The sequence below is a fragment of the Tachyglossus aculeatus genome, chromosome 4, assembly GCF_015852505.1.
Source record: "Tachyglossus aculeatus isolate mTacAcu1 chromosome 4, mTacAcu1.pri, whole genome shotgun sequence".
In the NCBI taxonomy this organism is placed as follows: Eukaryota; Metazoa; Chordata; class Mammalia; order Monotremata; family Tachyglossidae; genus Tachyglossus; species Tachyglossus aculeatus.
Window position 1 is genome coordinate 97,057,337 of NC_052069.1, and position 14,076 is coordinate 97,071,412.

General features: G+C 45.2%; 1 protein-coding gene across 11 annotated transcripts in view; it reads right to left on the minus strand.

Annotated features, from left to right (window-relative positions):
• The window catches only part of RALYL (RALY RNA binding protein like), a 670,673-nt gene that overhangs the window by 117,852 nt on the left and 538,745 nt on the right, over positions 1-14,076 (minus strand). For all 11 annotated transcript variants that reach the window (XM_038745780.1, XM_038745790.1, XM_038745787.1 and 8 more), the window contains one exon: positions 6,658-6,733. In XM_038745780.1, coding sequence (XP_038601708.1) covers positions 6,658-6,733 — 76 coding nt within the window. The remainder of the gene's footprint in view (positions 1-6,657; positions 6,734-14,076) is intronic.

A 14,076-nucleotide genomic window follows, 5' to 3' on the forward strand; every position in this document is an offset into this window, starting at 1 on the left:
ATCATGCTACACTCTCTGCAGAACTGGGGTCTGGACAGTGATACCCCTTTTTTTTTAGAATTTGCTCACTAGCAATTCTAGTAGCTGGGGGAATGTTTGAGTTTGAATTCCTAGAGGGTGGGAACTATGTTCGCTGCCCATTGTAAGTAAACAATAGGAAGTTCACGAATGAGCTTCCAAATAACCCAAAAGCAGACTGTAGCCACATGAATAACCCCAGGACTTGATTCTTCTAAATTCAGTGAAGGACTCAGTCACCATCACATCCATTATAAAACCTCCAATCATCCTTCAGATGCTCGAAAAGAAACTGCATTTGCAAGTTCTATCCCTCACCCTAGCAAACTGAAAAGAGGTCCTTGTGTAACACACCAGAAATACCCCCAGCAGAGCTAATTTAGTGGATACTGAGTCAGCACTTATGTTACATTTCTTTAAATTTGGCTTGCAACATTCACCTGAGGTTGAAACAAGGCTCAGAGACTGGGGCAAACTTTTTTTGGACTGCTGTTCTGGTTTATGAATGCCGTCTTTCAAGTGCTGAGCTGCAAAACTGGCAAGGTGAAATCTAGCAATCAAGCAACCCTAGAGAGTGCCTTTAAGACTTTGTGCTTTCTATTGGAAACCCTTCCTGCCATCATATGGATCAAAGACAGCCTATACTCAAATGTGTTGCTTGCAAACTGAGAAAGACACAGAGAGAGACACAGAGACACACAGAAAGAGAGTGCCAGAGGATAAGAAATCTGTTCATGTGCCCCTAAATATCAGCTGTGCTATGATGAATTGAAGCCAGAACTTGCCCATGGTTCACCATGATTGTGGGTACCTGTTAATGGAGTTTCAAGCACACAGACACACACACAGACATACAGACACAGACACACACACACAAACACACATGTGTGGATTTCACCCTTGGTAGACTTCTTCAAGAATGAAAGCTGTGAATGTGTGTGTCTGTAATACTTGGGGTATCTGCTTTTCTCCAGAAGACAGATCTTGAACTTATGGATCTGTTTTTCAGGCTCCTATGAGGACATCACATTTTTAGTGAGGCCTTTCAGCTTTCTCTTAAATGAAGTGGTACACAATTTTCCAGAGTTTCCTTTTCTAAAATTTAATATCTGTGTGTATGTATGTGGCTTTTCTGGGGCCTTATCTCTTCAACAAGAATGTCCAATTTTGTTGACTTGTGATTGTTATCGTTCAGAGGCTTTTGCACATATATTTACCTCCCCAGTTTCTGTCCACTAATCAGAATGAAATCCAAGTTGTTACCTCTCCCTGTGGGTTCTAGGACTAGTTGTCCCTCATGGTATTTATTTAGCACTTATCACAAGCAAAGGACCAACTGTGCTCAGTGTTGGGGTAGATACAATATAATCACAGTAGACACGATCCCGGTCTGACAAAGGCCTCAGTCAATCAATCAATTGCATTTATTGACTGCTTACTGTGTGCAGAGCACTGTATTAAGTACTTGGAAGAGTATAATAACAATATAACAGACATATTCCCTGACCATAGTGAGCTAGTAGTCTAGAGGGGAGACAAACATTAATATAAATACATTCCAGATATGTACATAAGTGTACATAAGTGCGATAAGTCCAGGGGTGGGAGGGTGAATAAAGACAGCAAGTCAGGGTGATGCAGAAGGTATACAGAAAAAAGGAAATGAGGACTTAGTCAGGGAAGAGCTCTTGGAGGAGATGTGCCTTCAATAAAGCTTTCAAGGGTGGGGAGAGTAATTGTCTGTCAGATACGAAGAGGGAAGGCATTCCAAGCCAGAGGCAGGATGTGGGCAAGAGGATGGTGGTGAGGTAAATGAGATCGCAGTACAGTAAGCAGGTTGGTTTTTAGAGGAGTGAAGTTTGTGGGCTGGGCTATAGAAGGAGAATAGCGATGTGAGGTAGGAAGGGGCAAGGTAACTGAGTGCTTTATAGCTGATGGTAAGGTGTTTCTGTTTAATGCGGAGGTGGATGGACAACCACTGGAGGTTCTTGAAAAAGTGGGGAAACATGGTCTCAATGTTTTTGCAAAAAAATGATCGGGGCAGCAGAGTGAAGTATGCATGGGATTAGGGAGAGACAAGAGGATAACCAAGGCAGGATAGAATAAGTGATTGGATTAACATGGTAACAATTTGGATGGAGAGGAAAGGGTGGATTTTAGTGATGTTGTGAAGGTTGAAGAGGCAGGATTTACTGATAGATTGAATAAGTGGGTTGAACGAGAGAGAGGAGTCAAGGATAACCCCAAGGTTATGGGTTTGTGAGACAGAAAGGGTGGTGGTGCCATTTACAGTGATGGGAAAGTCAGCGGGAGGACATGGTTTGGGTGGGAAGATAAGAAGTTCTGTTTTGGACAAGTTAAGTTTGAGGTGACGGGAGGACATCCAAGTAGAGATATCTTGAAGGCAGGAGGCAATGTGAAACTGCAGAGAGGGAGAGAGGTCAGGGCTGCAGTTTGTAGATTTGGGGATCACCTGCTTGGAGGTGATTAAGTTAAAGTCATGGGAGCAAATGAGTTCTCCAAGGGAGTGGGTGAAGATGGAGAATAGAAGGGGACACAGAACTGAACCTTGAGGGACCCCCACAGTGGGAGTTGGGGGGGGAGGGTTGGCAGAGGAAGAGCCCATGAAAGACACTGAAAATGAGCAGCCAGAGAGATAGGACGAGAACCAGGAGAGGACAGTGTTAATGAAGCTGAGGTTGGAAAATGTTTCCAGAAGAAAGGGGTGGTCGACAGTGTCAAAGCAAGTTGAGTCCTCTCCCTGACTTTCCCGTCAATGCAGACAGCACTACCATCCTTCCCATCTCACAAGCCCACAACTTTGGTATCATCCTTGACTCCACTTTCTTATTCACCCCACACATCCACTCCATCACCAAAACCTGCTGGTCTCACCTCCACAACATCGCCAAGATTTGCCCTTTCCTCTCCATCCAAACCGCTACCTTCCTGGTTCAATCTCTCATCCTATCCCAACTGGATTACTGCATCAGCCTCCTTTCTGATTTCCCATCCTCCCGTCCCTTCCCACTTCAGTCTATATTTCACTCTGCTGCCTGGATTATCTTTCTACAGAAACACTCAGGGCATTTATTGACTGCTTCCACTTTCCTCCTCAAAAATCTCCTGTGGTTGCCTATCAACATACGAATCTACGCTGATGACACCCAGATCTACATCTCTGCCCCTGCTCTCTCCCCCCTCTCCAGGCTCGCATCTCCTCCTGCCTTCAGGACATCTCCATCTGGATGTCTGCCCGCCACCTAAAACGCAACATGTCCAAGACTGAACTCCTTGACTTCCCTCCCAAACCCTGCCCTCTCCCTGACTTTCCCATCTCTGTTGACGGCACTACCGTCCTTCCCGTCTCACAAGCCCGCAACCTTGGTGTCATCCTCGACTCCGCTCTCTCATTCACCCCTCACATCCAAGCCGTCACCAAAACCTGCCGGTCTCAGCTCCGCAACATTGCCAAGATCTGCCCTTTCCTCTCCATCCAAACCGCTACCCTGCTCGTTCAAGCTCTCATCCTATCCCGTCTGGACTACTGCATCAGCCTTCTCTCTGATCTCCCATCCTCGTGTCTCTCCCCACTTCAATCCATACTTCATGCTGCTGCCCGGATTGCCTTTGTCCAGAAACGCTCTGGGCATGTTACTCCTCTCCTCAAAAATCTCCAGTGGCTACCAATCAATCTGCGCATCAGGCAGAAATTCCTCACCCTCGGCTTCAAGGCTCTTCATCACCTCGCCCCCTCCTACCTAACCTCCCTTCTCTCCTTCTACAGCCCAGCCCGCACCCTCCGCTCCTCTGCTGCTAATCTCCTCATCATGCCTCGTTCTCGCCTGTCCCGCCATCGACCCCCAGCCCACGTCATCCCCCGGGCCTGGAATGTCCTCCCTCTACCCATCCGCCAAGCTAGCTCTCTTCCTCCCTTCAAGGCCCTACTGAGAGCTCACCTCCTCCAGGAGGCCTTCCCAGACTGAGCCCTTTCCTTCCTCTCCCCCTTGTCCCCCTCTCCATCCCCCCATCTTACCTCCTTCCCTTCCCCACAGCACCTGTATATATGTATATATGTTTGTACATATTACTCTATTTATTTATTTATTTATTTATTTTACTTGTACATATCTATTCTATTTATTTTATTTTGTTAGTATGTTTGGTTTTGTTCTCTGTCTTCCCCTTCTAGACTGTGAGCCCACTGTTGGGTAGGGACTGTCTCTATATGTTGCCAACTTGTACTTCCCAAGTGCTTAGTACAGTGCTCTGCACACAGTAAGCGCTCAATAAATATGATTGATCGAATCAAGCAAAAACTCCTCACTCTCGGCTTCAAAGCCCTCCATCACCTCACCCCCTCCTACCTCACCTCCCCTATCTCCTTCTACAGACCAGCCCTCACACTCCGCTCCTCTGCAGCTAACCTCCTCACTGTGCCTCGTTCTCACCTGTCCCGCCGTCGACCCCCGGCCCACGTCCTACCTCTGGCTTGGAATGCCCTCTCTCCATACATCTGCCAATGTATCTCTCTTCCTCCCTTCAAAGCCCTACTGAGAGGTCGCTTCCTCCAGGAGGCCTTCCAAACTGAGCCCCCCCTTTTCCTCTCCTCCTCCTCCCCTCCCCATTGCCCCATCCCTCCCTCTGCCTTACCCCCTTCCCCACCCCACAGCACTTGTGTATACTTGTACATATTTATTACTCTATTTGTTTTATTAATGATGTGTATATAGCTATAATTTCATTTATTCTGATGGTATTGACACCTGTCTACTTGTTTTATTTTGTTGTCTATCTCCCCCTCTTAGACTGTGAGCCTGTTGTTGGGTAGGGACCATCTCTATATGTTGCTGATTTGTACTTCCCAAGTGCTTAGTACAGTGCTCTGCACACAGTAAGCGCTCAATAAATAAGATTGAATGAATTAATGACTGAATGAGAGGTCAAGGAGGATTAGGATGGAGTAGAGGTCATTAGATTTGGTAAGAAGGAGATAATCTGTGACCTTTGAGAGGACAATTTCTGCTGAAGGAAGGGGATGGAAGCCAGATTGGAGTGGGTCAAGGAGAGAATTGGAGAAGAGGAACCTGAGACAGCAGGTATAGACAATTCACTCAAGGATATTGGAGAGGACTGGTAGGAGGGAGATGGGGTGATAATTGGAGGGAGCTGTAGGGTCACAGGAAGGATTTTTTTAGGATGGGAAGACCTGGGCTTGTTTGAAAGCAGTGGAAAAAAGCCACTGGAGAGTGAACAGTTGAAGATGGCAGTCAGGGAGGGAAGGAGACAGGGGGCACGTGTTTTGATAAAGTGTGAAGGGATGGGGTCAGATGCACAGGTGGAGGGGGTGGATTTTGAGGGATGACAGGAGGTCTCCTTTTGAGATACTGCTGGAAGGAAGGGAGAGTTGAAGAAGGGGCAGGAGGAGGGAGGAACTGAAGAGAAGCAGAGAAGATTTTAGGGAGCTCACATCTGATAGATTCAATTTTCTCAATAAAGTAGGTAGTCAGGTAATTAGGAACAAGGGATGGGGGTGTAGGGAGGAGAGGGGTTTGAGGAGGGAGTTAAACATCTGGAATAACTGGTGAGGGCAATAGGCATGGGTGTCAATACTATCCAAGAAGTACAATCAATCGATCAGTGGTATTCATTGTGCGCTTACTGTGTGGGAGGGTACAATATAACAGAGTTGATAGTTCTGTTTCCTTGCCCATAACAGAGAGCAGATGTCTTATTCCCATTTTTCAGAGGTGACTGAGGCACATAGAGGTTGAATGATTTGTCCTAGATTAACAAAGTAAGCAAGTGGCAGATCCTGGATCTCCTGAGTGCTGGTGTTGTGCTCCACCAACTTGAATCACTGCCTCTCAAGGAGTGTCAACAAAACATTCACTTATTCTCTTCCAAACTCCTATCCTCACATCTCATCTTGATGGATTATTTAGCCTATGTCTGGGAAGATAACTGAAGTCACTCACTATTACTACTTGTCCTGATTTTAGCACTTCCTCATAGTCAGCAAACATTTTCTGATCAATAGCCTTATTCTGGTCAGGGACACTCTTTCTCTCTCTCTCTCTCTCTCTCTCTCTCTCAAATATCTCCATCCATATATAGTCTCTCGCTTTCTATGTATCATTCCTTGTTTTAAAATCTCTCTATAATCTCTCTCTATATATACATATATAATATACACACCCAAATTGAACCCTACATACAGTATTTTATTGCTTACTTCTATCTTGCTTTTCAAGAGAAATAGGCAAAGTCATTCCAGTTTTTGGAAACAAAGCTTTACAGTTTGTTCCGAATGATGAAGAACCAAAATGGGGCCAATCCTGTAGTGGATAAGACATTTTTGCCTTGTCCCCCCGAGAGACTCAGCCAGTGCTTAGAACAGTGCTTTGCACATAGTAAGCGCTTAATAAATGCCATCATTATTATTAAAGCTGTGGTTCTTGAGGTGAGAGGGTCCAAACAGGGCGGTACAGTGAGATTGCCTTCTGACATCCTACCATCGTGCTGCACAAGTGTTCCTGACAGATCACAGAGTCCCTAGTTTTTTCCAATTCAAATGAATAACACAAACACCAAAATGGCTCGTTCCGTTGCTGTGTCTCGTGATGATGATTCGCCTACCTGTAGAGAGCTGAAAGGGGCCTCTTGTTCCCAGGTTTGGGTCTGTAAGGTTTCGGTTCTCCAGCCATGTTGATATCTGAAATCGAGCATGAGATACAGATGAAAAAGGGACTTGGGTCTACACATCAGAGAAAGGTATTGATGAATAATTCAGCAGGAGAAACTTCAACTGGAAATTAGAACTTCTGGACTGTCAGGGAGATAAATCACTGGAATAGGATATGAGATAAGGGACATGGAGACCATTCTTGGAGGTCTTTGAAACAGCACATATTCACTGGTTGGAGGCAGGGGGTTGGATTGGATGACTTCTCATAGTCCCCTCTAGCTCTGGTATTCCATTATTACTAGCCAGTATCAATACCTGGAAGCATCAATTGTGTGGGTTCCCAAGAAAAGACTTAAGGCAACAGGAACACTAGGGTCCCCAAGGCTTTTGTGAAGTGCCTGTTTTCAAGGAACCCAATTCAGTGGTTGCAAATTCAGTGAGCTTAGCTGGACATCCACTTCCCTTTATCTGTGGAGAGAGAGCCAAAATGGGACCAATGAACACCCTGGTTGTGGATGTTCCTCACACTGCTATAATTGGTACCCCTACCCTTGATTCCCACCAAGGCACCTGAGGAAGACACGTGGGAATGGAGTGGACACATCCAATCAGACCTCAGGTCTGCTCCCAGATAGTGCAGGAATGTTACAGGAGCAAGTGGCAGAGTACTACCAAGTAAAAAGACCCAAGGTCCATAGGTGGGACCTAATTCTTTCTCTTTGTTCAAAAAGCTGGGGAGGGTAGGCTCTTGGGGACTTGCCCTATCTGGCTTCCTCCTTTCCCAGTGCACAGTCAGGTTTCCGGTATGCTCAATGGCCCCAACTCTCATGTTTAATGCTGGCATAAACTAAGCCATCCCACTGTAAGCAGTTCGGACAAAGAAGATGGAGTCACATTGAGCAAGAGGAGCTCTCACCGGGTGCCAGAATGAATGTCTGGGGATCACATTTTCAGAAAGTGAGCGTGGTCTATTTGGGCTTCGAACCTAGCCTTGACCACTTTTAAACTGATGACATAAAATTGTATCTAATAAGAGAAAAAAAATTTGAGGCTTAAGGCTGTCATGGATAATATCTCAGCATTCATTTTCGATAATGTACCGTTGCCGCTCCTGAAGAAACAGCTACGGTTCTGACAGGATTTTCATTATGTGGAGTGACTTGCATGGGAAGACTGTTGAACTCAATACACCTAGGTCTCTGCCTTCCTTCCCTGAGAGAGATGCAAAGGCTGCAGAAGAATAAGCAGGGCTCCACAAAACAACGGTTGTTTGGAGCAGGTGTGGACAGTTGGCTAGTTCAGCTGTTTGAAAGGTTTATTTTGGTCTTGTTGAGCCATAATCTCTGCTCCCGGCTCCCAAGGGGGCAACTAGCCCCCTACGCCTGGGGTCCAGGGAGAGGAGAGCAAGCGGCTTCTCAGGAGCATCTGCCAATGGGAAGTAAGGAAGGCAGCTACTAGCATGGCCTAGTGGACAGAGCACAGGCCTGGGAGTCAGAAGGACCTGGGTTCTAATTCCACTCCACCACTTGCCTGCTGTTGTGTCCTTGGATAAGTCACTTAATTTATCTGTGCCTCAGTTACCTCATCTGTAAAACGGGGATTAAGACTGTGAGCCCCCTGTGGGACAGAGTCTGTGTCCAACCTGATTTGCTTGGATCTATCCCAGCACCTAGTACAGGGCCTGGCACATAGTAAGCACTTAAATACCATTTAAAAAAAAGGGCAGCTGCCTCAGAGTGTGCTGAGAAGGGTGAGGCACCGTGGGGTTAAAAATTTGACAGCACCTAGTCTTCCTCCCCCTGGGTTGGAAGAGGTGCCTGTGTTAACGGGGACCTGAGAGGGGAATGAATCAAGTATGGGGTATGAATCAACAATGAGGTAAGGAGGGTGGGGAGCACAGATCCCCCCAAAGAAACATTTTAGGTTTGGTGGTTCAGTTAGGGTTTCATATGACATCATTAGTTACACACACATCCAGCTTGGACACACTAGCATAATTTAGGAGCAGTGTGGCTCAGTGGAAAGAGCATGGGCTTTGGAGTCAATCAATCAATCAATCAATCGTATTTATTGAGCGCTTACTATGTGCAGAGCACTGTACTAAGCACTTGGGAAGTACAAATTGGCAACATATAGAGACAGTCCCTACCCAACAGTGGGCTCACAGTCTAAAAGGGGGAGACAGAGAACAAAACCAAACATACTAACAAAATTAAATAAATAGAATAGATATGTACAAGATAAATAAATAAATAGAGTAATAAATATGTACAAACATATACATACATATATACAGATGCTGTGGGGAAGGGAAGGGGGTAAGATGGGGAGGATGGAGAGGGGGACGAGGGGGAGAGGAAGGAAGGGGCTCAGTCTGGGAAGGCCTCCTGGAGGAGGTGAGCTCTAAGTAGGGCCTTGAAGGGAGGAAGAGAGCTAGCTTGGTGGATGGGCAGAGGGAGGGCATTCCAGGCCCGGGGGATGACGTGGGCCGGGGGTCGATGGCGGGACACGAGAGAACGAGGTAAAGTGAGAAGATTAGCGGCAGAGGAGTGGAGGGTGCAGGGTGGGCTGTAGAAGGAGAGAAGGGAGGTGAGGTAGGAAAGGGCAAGGTGATGTAGAACAGTGCTTTGCACATAGTAAGCGCTTAACAAATGCCATCATTAATATTATTATTATTAACCCTTGACTACAGGGATTGTGTTTACCAGCTCTATCGTCCTGTACTCTCCCAAGTGGTTTGTACACTGCTCTGCACACAGTAAGCACTCAATAAATACCACTGACTGATTGATATAGAACAGGAGGAGCTGGAAAATTCTTCCCCATCATGGGGTGGCCAAATGTTTCCACCCCTTCCCATGTTGTCCCCTCTACAACTGCCCCGCCTGAAGCTAGCTTAGCCCCACTTGCACCTGCTTCATAAGGACCTGGTCTAGGAGGTCAGTTCGCTGCTCTTTGCTTTCCCTGTTCCATTTTCATCTCTGCTTCACCAGCTCAAGGCTGTTTCAGCTGCACTGGAGAATAAGGGTAAAGGTCACTCTCTCAATTCCCAATGAAACTTTCAATCTCCCCAGTCTTATTTTCCTTTAGAAATGATATATTTCTTCCAAAAGTTAGTTCAAAAGAAAACCTCCTATCTTTACTATATGCATTTGTTCAGCTTTAAATGGTGGCCCACAGAGATCAGCCATAGGATATAAACATCAATCTAACACTGATCTGATCCCCACAGGATTGAAAATCCTTTCAGGTTTCCATTTTGAAGACTTGAGATCTATTTAATGCTCAAATGGGCGAGTTCTGATGATAAGGGAAACTGCATGCTAGACTCGGTAAATATATGGAGATTTATTCCACGACCTCAGTCACTTTTCAAGACCAGATTTTAAATGTTATATTATTTTTATCAGAAATAATTTGACTTGGATTCAGGATAAATTGGTACTCTAAAATACGTATTTGCAAGTCCAATGTGGCCAAGGTGCGTGCTGAGGTTGGTGGCAGTATGTGAAGAGGAAAGAGGAGCTGAAAAGCTTGGGGAGGAAGAAAAGTTGGTAGGTTTTATGTCAGTTCTCCCTCCCACTGGGCTTGACTGCATTGCGAGACTGGAAGGAGCAGAGAGCTGGATTGCTGGATGCACCTTTCAGCTTCTTTGCTGGCTACACTGAGTTTCTGTGCTGGTAGGCAGATAGCCGGCTGTTGGGGATAGGCCAACTTCACAGAGATGCTATTATTATTATCATTATTATTATTATTATTATGGCATTATGCATGGGCAAAGAGAGTAGGGTCAGGGATGGGAAAGAACAAGGGCAGCAGAGAGGAAAGAGGTTGACTGGCATGAAGGAAGCAGAAGTGAGTAGGAATCTACAGTGGAGACTGAATAAAGGGAAAGGGTAAGGGGTGGGAGGTCGGCAAGAAGGGGATGACAGGAAGCAGGAAGAAGCAGGAATTGGCTACAGTTTCTTTCAGGGAGGAGAAACCTAAGTGGAAAAAGGGTGATGAGGAAAGGTGCAGTGAGTTGGGAACCGTTAGCCTGGAGGAAAGAAAAGCGAGAACCTCAGTTACCAGGACCGGAAGGGATCACTCAATCCATCCCTCTAACCCTGTGATGTTAAGATGATTCTCTCAGCCTCTTCTCACCAGGCACCCCAAACAATGGAGACCATTTGTCTTCCACTAGCAGTGAATTTCAGCTAAACTGCAAGCGCATTATGGGCAGGGAATGGGTCTGCTAATTCTGTTGTATTGCACTCTCCCAAGTGTTTAGTACAGTGCTCTGCATACTGTAAGTGCTCTGCACACTGTAAGTCCTCAATAAATGCCATTGATTGATTAATTGATTGATTGCATTTGTTAAGTGCTTACTATGTGCCAAGCATCGTACTAAGCAATGTAATATATACATGATAATCAGGATGGACACAGCCCCTGTGCCACATGGAGCTTAAGTCTAATTAATAGGGAGAAAAGGGATGGAATCCCCATTTTACAGTTGAGGAAACTGAGGCACAGAGAAGTTAAATGACTTGTCCAAGATCACACAGCAGTTAAGTGGCAGAAGTCCTCTGACTTCCAGGCCTGTGCTTTTTTCACCAGGCCACACTACTTCTCTTGCTCTGAGGGGAACATTGTACTTGCCTTCACAATGTGTGCCAGCACGCATCAATCAATCAATGGCATTTTTCGATGGTATTTGTTGAGTACTTACTATGTGTCAAACACTGGTTTAAGTGCAAGTTAATTACATTAGACATAGTCCCTGTCCTCCATGGGGCTCACAGTCTAAGAGGGAGAACAGGTATTCCCATTTTCCAGTTGCGGCACAGAGAATAATAATGTTGGTATTTGTTAAGCGCTTACTATGTGCAAAGCACTGTTCTAAGCACTGGGGGGGATAAAAGGTGATCAGGTTGTCCCACGTGGTGCTCACAGTCTTCATCCCCATTTTACAGATGAGGGAACTGAGGCCCAGAGAAGTGAAGTGACTTGCCCAAGGTCACCCAGCTGACAAGTGGTGGAGTCGGGATTTGAACCCACAACCTCTGACTTCCAAGCCCGCGCTCTTTCCACTGAGCCACACTGCTTCAAGTGACTGGCCCCAGAGAAGTTAAATTACTTGCCCAAGGTCACACAGCAAGCAATTGACCGAGTTGGTGCTAGAACCCAGTGCTTCTGACTCCCAGGCCTGTGCTCTCTCCACTAGGCCATTCTGCTCTTGCTATGTGCAGAACACCTTATTAAGGGCTTGGGAGAGTACAATACAAGAGAGTTGGTAGATATGTTCCCTGCCCACAAGGAGTTTACAGTCTAGGGTGAGAGACATACATTAGAATAATTTACAAATATGTACATAAGTGCTGTGGGGCTGAGGGTGGGGTGAATACCAACTGCTTGAAGGATATAGATCCAAGTCCAATGGCAATGCAGAACAGAGTGGGAGAAGGGAAAATACGGGCTTAATGAGGGAAGGCCTCTTGGAGGAGATGTGATTTTAATAAGGTTCTGAAGGTATAGAGAATGGTGTTCTTTTGAATATGATGGGGAAGGGAGTTCCAGACCATGGGAAAACATGGGGAAGGGGTTGATGGCGAGATAGATGAGATCAAGGTTCAGTGAGGAGGCTAGCCTTAGAAGATTCTCATGCGTTTCATGGCACACTGTTATCCAAAAGGGCAAAATAGAGTCAATTTCACATCCAAATACAGGATGATCAAATATCTCTCCACCATAAAAATAGTAGTTTTAAACTGAAAAGACGTTTTCACTGCTAATCTGAAAAGTTCACTCTCATTAAAGAGAAACATCAGTCTAAATTTCTATATTCTGTAATTGAACTGTTAATGAGAAGTGTTTGAGGAGTGCCTGTATCCACTGAAGTGGATTTGTTCTGATATTCTTGTCTGAATCTGTTCTAGTGTTTGATCTCATAGGCTGCATTTCCCCAGGATGACACAAAATATTCTTTGACCTTGATCAACACTTATAACCAGTTTGTATATTGCAGGCAGCTACTCGCTAGTCTGGGAACCCCAATGGTTACATATTGGACACCTTTCGTGTTGATTTAAGGAAATAAAGCTCCACTGCAAACCCTGTAAAACATGCAGTCACTTCCAGTCTCCCAGCATTCCAATGTCATTGCTAGACCACTGGGAAGGGGTAGAGTTCCCCTCCATTTTTGTTCCACTGCTGTCACTGCCCTCTAGGAAGAGCAGGAACCTCCCAAGCCTCCTTCTGTCATCAAGAAACAATCTGGACTACTAGAAATATGGCTCAGAACTCAAACTCAGTGGTAGTAGTAATAATATTACTAAGTGCTTACTGTATGCAGAGCACTGTACTAAGCTCTTGGGAGAGTAGAAATAACAGATTTGGTAGACACGTTCCCTGCACAAAATGAGCTTACAGTCTAGAGGGGGAGACAAACATTAAAATAAATTATGGATATGTACATACGTGCTGTGGGAGGTCGGGTGAACAAGGGGTACAAATCCAAGTGCAAAGGGAACACAGAGGAAGAGGGATTAGGGGAAATAAGTTAGTCTAAAGAAGGTTTTGAAAGTGGCAAGAGACAGACTGTTGGATATGAAAGGGGAGGGAGTTCCAGGCCAAAGGCAGGACACAGGCAAGGGGTAGACAGTGGGATAGACGTGACGGAGGCCCAGGAAGTATGCTGCTGTTAGAGGAGTGACGTGAACGGAACTAGAAAGATACGATGCAGCAAAGCAACTAATCTGGCAAATTTGCTGAGGTGGAGATCTAAACTTCCTCTTCCAGAAGTTATTTCTGCTTGGCTGACTTTGGCCCAATCAAGCTCTTAACCTTGCCTTTTCCCTGAATATCGGCATTTTCAGAATTATTGCCTTTACTCTGCCCTTCACTTTCCCTGTGAACCCAGATGCAGTTCTTGGGAACAGTTAGGCAGGCACCCATAGTTATTTTTGCAGCAAAGGTAAACTTAGCTTAAATCCTATCATTCACTTTACCTTTTCATGACCTTTTTGTTAATAAGCCAGACAAGCTTTTCATTTTCATTTTGATGGATTTGGAATGTCATAAGGCTCAGAAGATTTTCTTCCATAATTACTGCAAATTGACAAAATAAAATCAGAACTTCTCTTTCTATACAATAGAAAAAAAATGATATAAAAAGGATGATAGATGTTTATACATTTTGCTTCATTAGGAGTTAATGGGCTAGCAACTCCTGGAAGACAGGTGTTATGTCTTTGTATTTTCTGCATAGTGCCTACTATATTAAAAGACTCAAATATATATTTATGCTGATAAAGATGGAGAGGGTGAAAAAATTCACGTAATTAAAGTCCATGTAATAGCCTGCATGTCTTATGGGCAATTTATATCTG